The sequence below is a fragment of the Rhipicephalus sanguineus genome, chromosome 4 (genome assembly GCF_013339695.2).
Source record: "Rhipicephalus sanguineus isolate Rsan-2018 chromosome 4, BIME_Rsan_1.4, whole genome shotgun sequence".
Taxonomy (NCBI): domain Eukaryota; kingdom Metazoa; phylum Arthropoda; class Arachnida; order Ixodida; family Ixodidae; genus Rhipicephalus; species Rhipicephalus sanguineus.
In genome coordinates, this window is record NC_051179.1 from 70,494,061 (window position 1) to 70,509,524 (window position 15,464).

Sequence of the window (15,464 nt, forward strand, 5' to 3'; positions counted from 1 at the left end):
CCTATGCCTTGGAACGCAAGAGGCCATAAAATGCAATAAGCGATGACCGCGATAACTTTTCAGCGCTTAAATGTTCACTGCGAGTGCGTCGACGTCACAATGTGCCGCAAAATGCCTTTCATCTTTTCGGTAACAGCAGAGACCGGCCGATCAATGATTACGACTTCCGCGTGATTGCGGAGATTCCTTCACGGATAAGCATCAGAAGAGAGCGAAGGCGACGTGGCGGTTGGCGATGAACGTGCCATTATGATTTATTGCCAACAACCTTATCGCAGTCATCTGCAGCTATCAGCTCGGCTGCACGTGTGGCGTAAACTGTTTGGGGTGACGGCGGTACAAGCAGTACAAGCGCGCGATGCCATTGCCGTTCGAAAGTTCGCCGCCGCCGCGCCGTGCGAGATAAAGTGCGCGTCGCTTCGTGTAAACGAAACTAGCTCGCTGTTGTTGAGCGACACGGGCACCGAGAAACGTCGATGCACTTACAGCGAGCGCATACTGCGTGTTTTATTAGGCAGCAACCCAAGCGTGCCGCGCCTGTCGTGCAGGGCCGTCAAAGCATCGCAGAGACAGAGTGCGCGTTGCTTGCAAAATGCTTGTCTTCGCCACGTTGAACGAACAGGCCGCTCGCCGCACCCGTGCACGGTCCGAAGTGAAGAGGGCACAGAGAGCGCACAAATGCGCGTACAAATGCAAGCGGCCGGGCAGTGATGGCGTGAGCCGAGTAGGCGATCGCGCTGCACGCAACTAGCCAGGGATGATCAGCTCCACGTAGCGGTACCGCGGTTCAGTGTCGGTTCACTGCAAAGGCGGTTTAATTCACTCGTGCACGCAGCGGGCCTCGCTTCACAACGCGAAAAGGCCTAACTTCTCGCCGGAGGAGTTGTTAGCACTTTTCAATAAAAATGCGCAGAAAAAAAAAACGACTGGGTCGCTAAATGCATGTTTTTGAGGGCGAGTCCATTTACAACGAACTACTGATATAACGACCAGAAACGGGTTCGACTGTACAGTCGAACCCGTTTATAACGAAATCGAAAGTGCCAAGAAAACTGGTCGTTATATCAGTAGTTCGTTGTAAATGGACTCGCCCTCAAAAACATGTATTTAGCGACCAAGCCGCTTTCTTTTTCGGTGCATTTTTATTGAAAAGTGCTAACACCTCCGGTGAGAAGTTAGGTCTTTTTGCCTTGTGAAGCGATGCCCGCCGCGTGCACGAGTGAATTAAACCACCTTAGCAGTGAACCGACACCGTTCCATTGAACCGTGGTACTGGTACCGCCACGTGGAGCCGATCATCCCTGGCAAGTTGCGTGCAGCGTGTCGCCTACTTGGCTCACACCATTATTACCGGGCCGCTTGCTGTATTACATGCATTTGTGCACTCTTTGTGCCCACTTCACTTCGGACCGTGTACGGGTGCGGCGAGTGGCCTGTTCGTTCCACGGGGCGAAGACACGCATTTTGCAAGCAACGCGCACTCTATGTCTCCGCGATGCTCTGACGGCCTTGTGCGACAGGCGCGGCGCGCTTGGGTTGTCGCCTAATAAAACACGCAGTATACGCTCGCTGTAAGTGCATCGACGTTTATCGGTGCCCGTGCCGCTCAACACCAGCGAGCTACTTTGGTTTCTACGAAGTGACGCACACTTCATCTCGCACGGCGCGGCGGTGGCGAACTTGCGAACGGCAGCATCGCGCGTTTGTACTGTTCATGCCGCCGTCAATCCGAACAGTGCATGCCACACGTGCAGCCGAGACGACAGCTGCAGATGACTGCGATAAGGTTGTCGGCGATAAGTCATAATGGCACGTTCATCGCTGGCTGCCACATCGCCTTCGCTCTCTTCTGATGCTTATCCGCAATCGCGCGGAAGTCGTAATCATGATCGACCGGTCCCTGCCGTTACCGAAAAGACGAGACATTTTGCGGCCAATTGTGGCATCGGCGCAGTGAACTTACGTGCGCGGAAAAGTTATCACGGTCATCGCTTATTGCATTTTATGGTTTCTTGCGTTCCAAGGCATAGGTTCATCGTAGGCGGTCGTAGCTACAGAGAACAGCGCCAGAAAAGGTTGCCGTGCGAAAGCTGACCACAAGGCTTCATGCTGCCTCCTATTTCTTTCTTTCTTTCTTTTTTTTTTTTAGTCATCACTGCCATTCTGCCACTGAAGAAATGCTAGGAGAGTGAGCGACCTCGCTCGCAGCGTCCGAAATCAGCGTGCGCTGCTCGCCGATCTGGGGTGTCTTCGTCACGAGTAAACTGGAGCAGGGCACGCGCGAGCTCGCGCCTCTCATGATTTAGAAGGCCCGCTTTAACTTTTTCTTTTTTTTTAGAGCTGTGCGAATAGCAAAATTTTGGGTGCGAAGCGAATTCGAATATTGAAGTGTGAGTGCGAATCGAATCGAATATTTTTCGAATATTTCTCGAATATTTCTAGAATATTTTTCAAATACTTCGAATCGAAATTGTAGTTAGAGAGGATTCCTAAGCATATTCTTATGAGATAGCAACATGAAAATTTCTTTTCGCCAGGTTGATGAAGCACTGGACGGGTGGTGTTTCATAGTTTTCTTATCAAGAATGAGGCAATGTAGAGGCCGAATTCTATTTATGTACATGATTTGGTGCAACTAAAGTGTTGCCAACAACACTTTACACGTGATAGGCAAAGATGCCATTTCCTCAGCCTCTCCTCCTCTTTCAACTTCTGTGGAAGCCCAACTGATGTGGCAGACAAGGGTCTGCTCCCTTCAAGTCCGGAGTTCCAAATCTGCCTCGTAGATGTCAATATGTAAGAACGTTTGAAATTTTGGATGCTAAACGGCTTCCGGTTTTTCGGACTTCCTGCCCAAGTTTCAGGTCCAAAACAGCATTAATTGAGCCCCCACCTCCGCCACATCTTTCATCTCCATGTTGGAACCAGCGTTTTCTTGAGTCAATACATTTGCGACCGTAGCAGAGCTTGAAAGGCAGCTTTGCCGCAGTGCCGAGGTGTGATGAGGTGAGGCATACTGAAAATCTAGGGACCACTTCCAATTGGACGTTGACTGTCTCTCGGCAAAGCTCGACCATAACGAAGCTTGCAAGGCAGCTTTGCTGCAATACCGGGGTGTGATGAGGTGAAGCACATTGAAAATTTGAAGGGGTCACTTTTAATCGGACGTTGACTGTATCTTGGCAAAGTTCGACCGTAACGGAGCTTGAAAGACAGCTTTGCCGCAATACTAGAGTGTAATGAGGTGAAGCATATTGAAAATTTGAAGGGGTCACTTTTAATTGGACGTTGACTGTATTTGTTTTTAGGAAGTTCGAATAGTTCGAATAGTAAAATTCCAGTGCGAATCGAATCGAATAGGAAAGCCTATTCGAAAAATATTCGAAATTTCGAATATTCGCACACCCCTATTTTTTTTTCGCTTCGTAAAGGCCATAGTTTTACCGCGACCATGTCTGAAGTGTTCGTTTTAAAAGTAGGAGGCTTTGAAAAATGTTCGCTATATGTGGACGCAATTTCAATGGGCAGCATAGAAAAAACGTAAGTGCACCGAAATATGGTCGTTATAACCGATCGGTCGTTATATCTAGGTTCATTATAAGTGGGTTCGACTGTATATACTAGCATGTATTTTGTGAGTGAGTCTGGGTAGGCTCTGTCTATTATTATTTTTTCTAACCTACGGGAGAGTGATGCAAATGGGGACCACTCCGATTTGTTAAAGAGCGCATGCCCCGCCCCCAGCTCCCCATTCCCGTTACATTTCTGGTTTCCGGATGCTTTAGGTTGTCATTTATGTTTTAGTAATTTCGTAGAGAACAGAAGCCATTGTCAGTGAGGATGGACTCTGGGTCTGTGATGCTAGTGCATTACTTTATTGTATTATTTCGAAAATTTCCTCACCGCATCTCCAGCAGAGATAAAATAAACACGCTTTAATAAAGTTGCCAAGCGTTGCACGCGTAAATTGCCACCTCATCACAGTTTTGATAATGTAGGTAGGTGAGCCAGCTTAAAAAAAAAAAAAAAGAAAAAAGTATTTTTGGAGCCTTTATCTGTTATTTTTTATTAGTTGCATCATTTAATAAAAATTTCTCCAAATACACCTCATCAGCTAGGTTCAACTGGCACCTTGACGTAGCGCACAGAAAACTCCCATAGTGTCTCTTACCAACAAATCCATTGTTAGCAACGCTGTCCTTGATCCAGCGTGGCGTCACGACGAATTTAGCCGTCCCAAAGGCCGAGAGAAGCTTCACCGTTCGTTGAATCCTGTTTGTCACCAGGTGCGTGCATTCCTTGGGCGACTTGGCCAGTGCACCACCAAGCTGAAGAACAGCCTAAATTTGGGGGACCCAACAATAACTCGTTAACGTTGAGCTGCAACACCTAGGTAGAGTGACTGACTGATTGATCTAGTATAATCAGTCTATTGATCTAGTTTAGTCTAAACTAGATCAATAGTTCAACTAGATCAATGACTAAACTAGATTGATCTAGTTTAGTCAGTCACAAGGTTGCAAATGTGATGAATCAATTTTCTCAAAATTTGCGATTTGCTTCGGGTTTCAGATTGAATCTGAGAGCTTCCGATAAAATATCAGGGCCTCAATTCATGAGATTCCCATGCCAAAATTATTTTTAAGAACAAACGCCCGAGGCGCTCAGTCAATGACAGACAGATCTTACAAACGAAAAGCTTTGTCAAATCAGTCCCTGCTCTACAGTCATTGGAATTTGTACTTTTCTCTCAGACCATACAACCCTCATTCAAGGAAGTTCAGTGCTATGTACGTAAATAACGTAGTGTAACATTGCCCAGTGTCAACGCAAACTTTCATGCCACCTGAAAACCCACGGCATTTGTTCTGCCAATATATGTACCACAGGGTTTCCATACCGGCCACTAAGTGCCTACACAAAAATAATTTGCTTGTCATCATGCAGTGTAATAAACGCAGGTAAGAGCAGAGTATAATCTTAAAACCAGCACTCTTTCCGAAGCCAAGCCTAACAACTTTTCTTTTTCAAACAACAGGGCATAAGACCATTATTAGATCAGCTCAGTGAAAAGGCTTAAGGTGCTGCGATTAGGCATAAACAACTAAGCTACGCCTAACGATCTTTCGTTTTCTGACAGTGAGACAAGACTTTTGGTAAAGCAGCTCTTGAAAAAGCTTAACAAGGTGCCGCGATTAGGCCCAAACAACTAAGCTAAGCCTAATAATTTTTCCTTTTCTGACAGACAGAAGACCTTTGGTAGAGCTGCTCAGTGAAAAGGCTTAAAGGAGTACTGACATGAATTTTAAAATTTTTCGGGTTGTTGCTCTAAATGAAAGCACGGGTGTCGAGAACCCTAAAAAGAGTGTCGTGGTGCCTGGGGATGCATTGCATATATTTTTAATACCGCTTCTTTCAACCAGCAGTTTCGGTTTCGGTTTCGAGAGGGCAGCTTCATAGTGACGTGTCAAGTCTGCCCGTGACGTCACGGGCAGACTGCAACCCAAGAAATATGCACCTGCTGTCCTTTGCTGTCAGTCGAACGTGGTTCATGATGAGTGAACTGTCGTCCAGTGCCTCCGACAGCGATTTCTGTGATTTAGGCTGCATGCAGAACCCAGACTTCGCAAACCAAGTGAGCTGACTTGAGACGTCATAGGGATATCCATGCGGTGAAGCTGCCTTGCAGATGCTGGGAGATGAAAACTTTAAAATCAAACCTAAATATTTATACGTGTTCCCCGGATGCGGTGTGGGGAGAGCGTTAACACTACATGCCAAGGAAACAAAAAAACGTCCGTTTTGCTGCACTTCAAAATCGTGTCAGTACTCCTTTAACAAGGTGCTGTGATTAGGCATAAGCAACCAAGCGAAGCCTAACTATTCTTCTTTTTCTGACAATGGAACGCAAGACCTTTGGTAGAACAGCTCAGTGAAAAGGTTCAACAAGGTGCTGCAATTAGGCAAAAACACTGAAGCGCAGAATTCCCGACTTGCCTTTTTCAGTTCCTCCACGTCTTTCAAGCCTGTGAGGAGAACTTGCGGAACTTTCTCTTCTGGAAGAGTTGTGGTCACAGTCACCGGTATGTTCTCTTCCTCTTCAGCTGTTGGTCTGCAAAATAAAAATTACAAGGTTCCTGTACCTGGCTAGTGTGGCTGCAACAGCACGTTATGAGCATAGGCGTGCGCAGGGTTCCCCTTCAGGGGGGCGAAGGTTCATCGCAGCGCTCCCCCTCCCTATTATGTCAATGTGTGGGGCTGACTTTGCACCCCACTCTTAGGTTATTGGGGGGGGGGCTGCCGCCCCCGCTGCCCCCCCGTGCGCACGCCTATGGTTATGAGTACATGAACACACAAACATACACAGGCAGGCAGGCAAAGAACTTTATTGTTATCCGGAGGCGGCGCTCTACCTCCCTTAGGGGGTGACACCGGTGGGCCACTCCCACGACGGAACGAGAAGGTTAAACTCCACGGCCATGTCGCGGGCCCTCTGGATGGCCCTAAGCTGGTCTCCTTTGTCTTGGCTAGTGAGAAGACGGTTCCAGTCTGCCTCACTCACTAACTACTAATGCCGCAAATACTGCTCAAGGTGTCACTGCTATATGGGAACGCTCACGCAAGCAACACTGACAACAAAACTAATGCTGTCCTCAAGATTCCAAGGTGTCTTGAGAACAGAAATAGTCCTTCCGGAAGGTGGCCATTTAGTGACGACAACGACGCATACTGTCACACATCACTGCACGCACAATTTTCTTGGCAGAAGCAACACATTTTCTACCTCGCTCATCGATCTGTCTCCTGCTTATTTCACTTTCCACCCAAAGTTAAAAGCCAACATTCTGATGTTACAACCATAATAAAGCTGGAATCGCACAAGTGCGCTTGACTAGTCCCGGACATATTATCAAAGAGGCAGTGGCACTGAGAACATTGCGTTGCTGTGCATGTGGACTCATCCAAAGGTGCCAGAGTACGTCCGCAAAACAATTGAATTGACTTTTTGTAAATGGAGCCAGCCTATTACACTATTACACTAGACACTATTATAACAATAGTGTCTAAATTCACAGTAACGCCATAAGTATAAATATAGAATTTTGTCAAATTCCTATGCAGAAGAATCTCTGTGGAACCTCATGGGACCGGGAAGGTATGTTCCATTTAACAGGAGTTTCAATTACAGAGAGTTTCATCTCAACCAGCAGCCAAGCATGTATGCGTTCCTGCTTTCTGATAAGCCAACAAAAACAAAGGCTTCATGCACTGATCATTGAGGCAATAACAGCAGATGCCCCTGCAGTCATTGTACCAACCGCAGTAAAGCAACATATGAATTATGAAATTCAACCAGCCTTTTTATAAGTGATGATGCCATTGCCTGTGCCATATAAGTGATGGCTAATATGACGCGAGACTTAAGCCACAATTTTGGTAACCTCTCCTTGGCTTTCCTTCGTCATTACTGCAGTCCAAAGTGTTTGGTTGTTAAGCAATACTGAACAAAGTTGACAAAGCTAAGGGAGCTTACGATGAATGTATTATCAGAACACACAGTGTTATATTTGTTGCCGTTACATAAAGGACAAGGCAAATCTGAACAAAACTGACAGTAAAAGCACGGCACAAGCCGGAAACACAAACAGACCTGGGTTGTTTTGGAGGTGTTGATTCAGACTTCGCAGGATTTTCTTGCTTCCGCTTCTGGGCCTCCTTGAAGGCCTCCGAAGCTGTAAACCGCTGCAGAAGAAACAAAAACAATAAAAAGTGTTAAAGGTTTTCTTCAACGATAGCAACAGGACACTGAAAAACACTCTGATGAAAGAAAACAAAGCAAAAAACAAAGCCTGAACATGAACCTTCATATTTAAGAATGAAGCAGCGATGGTAGCATCGCGCTACGGCAGGCTAAAAACAAAGTTTACTGTTAGAATGGAAATTTAGAATACCTGCTCAAAAGACAGCTACAGTGAACAAGCGCACTTATAGAGTAAAACTACATGTTGTGTAAACTTGTATATATCAAGGCCATGCCACCTAATAAAGCACGAAATTTTATGCAAAAGTTAGATCTTGATTTCACTTGTGTGTAAATCAGATAGTCTCCTATCTTTGGGGACTGAAGAACACCAGCCCCCTTCTGAGAAAGTTGTGAAGCCTGCTCAGTTGTGTGAGGCCATAGTCATAAACACGTGGCAATGCATATTGCGGATGCTGGTGTTATCAATCCGTATACCACGGAGTTCATACCGTTGTTCTGCTAGAAAAAAAACTTAGACAGCTTCACACTAATGGTGCCAAGCCTGAAGGAAGAGAGGAGCTTGGTGGCCTTCTTTGTTACTTTTTAGTTTTCTCTTCCTTTCTTCCTCACTTTCTTTTTTTTTTCTTCTCTCTGTTTATTTTGGTCTGTTTATTTCAATTTTTTCTCTATATATCTATTTCTTTCTCTTTCCACCTTTTTTTCTCTCTATTTCTTGCTTGCTTCCTCTTTCTTTCTGTTATTTTTTTCTTTCTCTCCCCTCCTCCTTACCACCCTCCTCACCTTCACTTCCCTGTCCCACTCCTTGCTATACCATACCACACAAGGCTATGCTATGCTCTGCTAGCGTGCCTGGATAGCCGAGTGGTTAAGACGCTCGCCTTCGGATCGTGGGTATGCGGGTTCAAAGCCCACCTCGCCAAGAAATTTTTTTTCGCCCAGATCTTTTGTTTCTCTTTCTTTCTATCTCTTCCTCTCTGTACTCGTTCTCTCACCCATCAGAGTTATTGCATGCAATGTCAGACAAATCGGCGCACATGTTCTGGGAGCGCAGCAGAAGATGAAGAGCGCTAACAGGAAGAAGAGGACAAAGAGAGTGCGTGCCGGTTCATGATGATGACCATTTCTGTTCACTCGTCAAGGACCAAATGCTCCGCATAAACAGCTACGCTGTTAGAAAACCGTAGTACTGTACTGGACACAAAAATATTTTTTATGTCCATATTTCTCAGTTGTGGTGGTGAAAACCTGCAGATGTATGCGGATGTCCTGCAGATGTCCTGCAGATGTCCTTCTTGTTTTGTTCATTCTTTGTGCAAGCTTCGTTGACTTTAAATCTTCTGAAATGCTTTGTAACAAATGAGTTGATTGGCTTTTGGTATACGGGGTGTATATCAATGGTGCACAATCATTTCACGTACCTTCCAGACTTCTTCGGTGAGCTTGATGGGTATCCTCCATGCCGCTGAAATACAGGAACCATTATCAGTGGAAACTCGCAATTCAATCCAGGGCAGCAAAAAGGGGAGCATGCTTGATACCAACATTTCAATAATACTAATATAATATCTGGGGTTTAATGTCCCAAAACCACGATATGATTATGAGGGACGCCGTAGTGGAGGGCTCTGGAAATTTCGACCACCTGGGGTTCTTTAACGTGCACCAAAATCTAAGTATACACCGGCCTCAAACATTTTCGGCTCCATCGAAAATGCAGCCGCCGCAGCCGGGATTCAATCCCACGACCTTCGGGTCAGCAGTCGAGTGCCATAAGCACTAGACCACCATGGCAGGGCTGATTCGAACATTTCGACTTCATTTCACCTCTTACACTTTTAATCTTCTGGAGTAAATTTTGTCCATATCACAGATTAATATATTGGTTGTCATGTCCACGTTATGTCCCTAAAGAATGTTTTCCCCCTCACCTTATTGAAAAAATGGTATTTTTGATGTTGGTAAAGAAGATATTAGAGCTGTACGAATAGCAAAATTTTGGGTGCGAAGCGAATTCGAATATTGAAGTGTGAGTGAGAATCGAATCGAATATTTTTCGAATATTTTTCGAATACTTCGAAGCGAAATTGCAGAAAAAAATGTTAGAGAGGATTCCTAAGCATATTCTTATGAGATAGCAACATGAAAGTGTTTAGGTTGATGAAGCACTGGCGTGGTGGTGTTTCATAGTTGTCTTATCAAGAATGAGGCAATGTAGAGGCCGAATTGTATTTATGTACATGATTTGGTGCAACCAAAGTGTTGCCAACAACACTTTACACGTGATAGGAAAAGATGCCATTTCCTCAGCCTCCCCTCCTCTTTCAACTTCTGGGGAAGCCCAACTGATGTGGCGGACAAGGGTGTGCTCCCTTCAAGTCTGGAGTTCCAAACCTGCCTCGTAGACGTCGATATATAAGAACATCTGAAATTTTGGATGCTAAAAAGCTTCGGCTTCCGGTTTTTCGGACTTCCTGCCGAAATTTCAGGTTCAAAACAGCATTTTTTGAGCCCCCACCTCTGCCACATCTTTCATCTCCATGTTGGAACCAGCGTTTTCTTGAGTTAATACATTTGCGACCGTAGCGGAGCTTGAAAGGCAGCTTTGCCGCAATACCGGGTGTGATGAGGTGAAGCATATTGAAAAATCTAGGGACCACTTTTAATCGGACGTTGACTGTCTTTTGGCAAAGTTCGACCGTAACGGAGTTGGAAAGGCAGATTTGCCGCAATACCGGGGTGTGATGAGGTGAAGCATATAGAAAAAATCGCAGAATATCTCGCTAAAGGGGACCATGAAGCGATGCGAAGCAGTGTTTCGGCATGTAGAGCCCGCGTTTCAGAGGGGGAGTGGTGAGGGGGAAAGGGGAGAGGGGAAGGAGAGAGGGGGAGGGGAAGTGGAGAGAGGGAGGAGAAAGGGGGGGGGGGGGGCGTGGAGAGGATTTGCGCATGCGCAGTAAGGATGGTTACGCCGCACACCACCACCACCGGATTGAACTCCGCTATAAGATGCTTCACATCTAAAATCTAGGGACCACTTCCAATCGGACGTTGACTGTCTTTTGGCAAAGTTCTACCGTAACGGAGCTTGAAAGGCAGCTTTGCCGCAATACGATGGTGTAATGAGGTGAAGCATATTGAAAATCTGAAGGGGTCACTTTCAATCGGACGTTGACTGTATTTTAGGGGTGTGCGAATATTCGAAATTTCGAATATTTTTCGAATAGTGTTTGCTATTCGATTCGATTCGCACTGAAATTTTACTATTCGAACTATTCGAACTTCCCAAAGACAAATGCAGCCAACGTCCGGTTAAAATTGACCCCTTCAGATTTTTAATATGCTTCACCTCATTACACTCTCGTATTGCGGCAAAGCTGCCTTTCAAGCTCCGTTACGGTCGAACTTAGCCAAGAGACAAAGTCCAGTTGAAAGTGGTCCCTAGATTTTCAATATGCTTCACTTCCTCACACCCCCGTATTGCGGCAAAGCTGCCTTTCAAGGTCCGTTATGGTCGAACTTGGGCAAGAGACAGTCAACGCCCGTTTGGAAGTGGTCCCTAGATTTTCAATATGCTTCACCTCATCACACCCCCATATTGCGGCAAAGCTACCTTTCAAGCTCCGCTACGGTCGCAAATGTATTAACTCAAGAAAACGCTGCTTCCAACATGGAGATGAAAGATGTGGCAGAGTTGGGGGCTCAATTAATGCTGTTTTGGACCTGAAATTTGGGCAGGAAGTCCGAAAAATCGGACGCCGAAGTTTTTTAGCATCCAAAATTTCAGATGTTCTTATATATCGACGTCTACGAGGCAGATTTGGAACTCCGGACTTGAAGGGAGCACACCCTTGTCTGCCACATCAGTTGGCCTTCCACAGAAGTTGAAAGAGAAGGAGAGGCTGAGGAAATGGCATCTCTGCCTATCACGTGTAAAGTGTTGTCGGCAACACTTTGGTTGCACCAAATCATGTACATAAATACAATTCGGCCTCTACATTGCCTCACTCTTGATAAGAATGACAACTATGAAATATGACCTCACCAGCGCTTCATCAACCTAGCGAAAAGAAACACTTTCATGTTGCGATCTCACAAGAACATACTTAGGGATTCTCTGCAACTTTTTCTGTAATTTCACTTCGAATTATTCGAAAAATGTTTGAGAAATATTTGAAAATTATTCGAAATTATTCAATTCGATTCGCACTCAATCTTTATTATTCGAATTCGCTTCGCACTCAAAATTTTGCTATTCGCACAGCTCTACTCTGTTTGTTTTTGGGAAGTTCGAATAGTTCGAATAGTAAAATTCCAGTGCGAATTGAATCGAATAGCAAACACTATTCGAAAAATATTCGAAATTTCGAATATTCGCACAGCCCTAGAAGATATCAAAAAAAGAGTAGTATACTTTCAATAAAATACTTCACATGAATAGTATAATGGCTTTAGGCTGAGGTTGGTAAACTTCTCCGGAACGGCTGATTCATGCATTGCCTGCCCTTGTGAAATTTCTGCATAAAGTATATTTGCATTGTTTTCCTTTCATTAGCATTTGTTTAAGCAAAAGAACTTGAACCAGGTCAAACTTGAACAGTTATATTTCACTTTGCATTTCAAATCGAATAGAAGAGTATCATTTTTATGTGAATTTTAAACAAAACTAGAAAAGAAAAAAAGCTTCGGTTCGATAGTGCATCAAAGCATGCCAGCGTGCTGACACTGGGTCCTAGCGCTCACCCATCAGGTGTGGCACAAGCCCATAGTCCAGCCGGACGTCCTCAAACTGCTGATACTTGGGTGCGGTGGGTAACCGCAGGGCCTCGTAGTGGCCCAGCATGACGTCCTGCAGCCACTGTGTGTTCACTATGCCGATGCCCCATTCCTGGGCCTTCTGGTACTTCAGGCCCTCCTTCCTGCTCGGGCAAAAAGAAGACACAGAGACAGCAAAGCCATGATTCCTTAATCCTCTGTAGTCCAAAATTTTTACCCACTCTTCGGGCGAAGTTCTCGTCCGAAAATATTTCCCCAGTTTTGGACACCACAAAACAAAAACAACAACTGTGCAATAGAAACACATCGGATATTTATTTCTGCAGTTGATATTGTGCCTAAGTCTTTCGGTGATATTTGGGCCACGTGTGGTGCCCTACAGTGAACTACTGCGACCGTGTTGCGTTGTCGGAATCAACCTAACAACGGAGTGCAAAGGGGAGTGCAACGGTGCACAATACTGGCATTTTTCCTTTAAGTGTTAACTGAAACAATATTTTGGACTGCATAAGAGGTCTACTTTCAGATAGTGTATACATTAAAGTGTGGCCTTTGCGCAAAAATTTTAAAACTGAAATGAGAGTCGAAGCATCACGAGAAGTTTGAAAAAGAAAAGAAGAAAAAGCTGTTCTTCATATCGAAACTGGTTTAAAAAATACACCACAATTACCATTAAATGCAACTGCTGTATTACATGGGCTTGGTCTAGAATACGTGCCTCCTTGGCTTGACCTCAGAGATAAGGGGATGCTGAAACATCTTGGAGGCAATGTGCCTGGACCTAAGTCACAGTAACAACCACTGGGTGCACATGCCATCTGTTTAGCTGCTGTCTGAAGGCTGCTGACAAGAAAAAAAAAAGTCATTAGTACCAGGCCTATAGCCTTGCCAACGTTCCTTCAGTGGTGTACAATACCCACTCACAATGAAATTAGGACAAGTGGTATTTCCTAGCAGTTTGCCTTTCGTATCGCTGTCAAAATTTTTTCTCACATATGGCTGATGTACGCTTGCTCAAATTCCGTAGCAAGAACACATTTTATCGTTCCGATCGTTCAATATGCAACACTTGGTGCTGTTACGTGCCTGGTTTGTTGAGAAAAAGAAGATTCAAATTCAATTTTATACAAACACCTTCATGACAGCCATGCTGTACCCGCCAGCAGGTATAAGAAACTAAACCCAAAGATTACGGTTTGCCAGAAAGCAAACAATAAAGTGATCTGGTGACATCATGACCTCCACATTTCAGATACCACTTATGCCGAGAGAGCTAGATGAAGGCATCTTCACATCTTTCTGCTCAAAAACTAAGCAAGTAACTGTTACGAAAAAGAAGTGTAACATTGTGTGATCCAGTCCATAAAACATTGTGTGATCTTGCCATAAAATTTGAACAATTTCTTTTTATGTTTCAAGGAAAAAAAGCAAGTCTCTACGATTGTAGCACTGAACAAGCTAACCTTGTTTCCAGCCGAGTAAAATGATTTGAACGGGCTTCAGTGAAATCCAAATTAGCAACTGCACATCTCGCAACAATGATCCTACTCACAATGTGGGGCTGATATGCACGAGTTGTGAACACAGCTTGCACTCGACTTTAACCAGACACTCACTTTTTGGTGATGAGCAGAGAGTTGAGACGCGTCAGGTAGGTGGTGTACTTGGCGCCAGTTGTCAGGACCATCTGCTTCAGCAGAGCTCGTTCTTCAGTGTCGAAGCCACTGGTGCAAATGATCTGCGACACGGCACGCGAATGAGACGACGATTAGCCGACGACCTAACCGTGAAAAAGCGCCGAACCCTTCCGCTTCTCAACCACTACAACATTTCAGAAACGCTAAGCTCTGGTGTAGCGACAGCTGATTTAGGCAAACCATCCTTATTTAATACTAGAGCACTAAAGCTGAGAGACAATAGATGGACGGTGTCAAGTTTCTCCATGTATGTGCATAAAAAAACGAGCACTTTCATCTGCCAAAAGTTCACACACAACAAAAGATAACACACCCAACACGTGCACTATGAAGGCAAGGGATGCAGGTTGCTGATTGGACCAGCAGAATGTGCTAATCAATTCTACGAAAGCTACCTTCGGCATAAGAAAATATTCAGCAGGTTACAGTGCTCTGTACACTTTGGTGACCAAATGCACCGTTACCGTTAAGACCCTCACCTCAGCTCTGAAAAGCTGAGTATCATAAGCAAGTGAACATGAAATGGCTTTTGCACCTGGTTCTTGCAAGGCTTGTTCTCTAGGTAGGGTGACGGAAAGTGTAACGCGTGCCAGGGGGCCTGCAGCTTCTTCCGTGCCAGCACGTCGTTCAGCCAGAATACTGTGACGCAACGTTTGCTGTCACGCAATGCCTGGAAGGAATAAGAGAGCACGCACCGAAAAGTAAGCCAACACACACATAAATGTGCATGCACCAGATAGTGAACTGGTGAGGCTACAAGAACTAATATAGAAAAAGACAAGATTAAATTTTTAAAAATGCACATTCTGGCTGCTAGAAAAGAAGACAATGAAACAAATGAGCCCTACAAACAACGAAACAAACAGAGATCTGCTGGTATTACATTGCATTTCGTTTGGTTGAAAGTGCTTTGACACCTATGCTAGAGGATCAGAATGCAGAAGATGACACAGCATCGACAAGGTACGAGCGGCATGTTGTTTTGCTTTCCTTGTCACGTCCATGTAACATGTCACATCTTATGATTAAAAGCTCTAGAAGCATGTCCTGCATACTCAGGTAAACTATGACAGTGACTTCACTTTATTGTGGCTCTCAAATCTCAACTTCTCTAAAAGGTACAAACAGCCAAAAATTTTACATTACGATCTCTGTTATCTTTTATTTTTCCTGCTTGTAATCACAGATGTGTGCATGCTAATTTTGTCGAAAGTAAGGAGAAAATTCCA

At 44.8% G+C, this 15,464-nt stretch overlaps 1 protein-coding gene across 1 annotated transcript in view; it reads right to left on the minus strand.

Annotated features, from left to right (window-relative positions):
• Positions 1-4,171: 4,171 nt before the first annotated feature.
• LOC119390211 (PAX-interacting protein 1-like) overlaps positions 4,172-15,464 on the minus strand; it is a gene marked incomplete at its 3' end in the record, with an annotated part of 44,466 nt that continues 33,173 nt past the window's right edge. Inside the window, 7 exon segments of the mRNA XM_049415225.1 lie at positions 4,172-4,340; positions 5,998-6,112; positions 7,652-7,743; positions 9,184-9,227; positions 12,506-12,681; positions 14,155-14,276; positions 14,771-14,905. Of these exon segments, the coding sequence (XP_049271182.1) occupies positions 4,172-4,340; positions 5,998-6,112; positions 7,652-7,743; positions 9,184-9,227; positions 12,506-12,681; positions 14,155-14,276; positions 14,771-14,905 (853 nt within the window).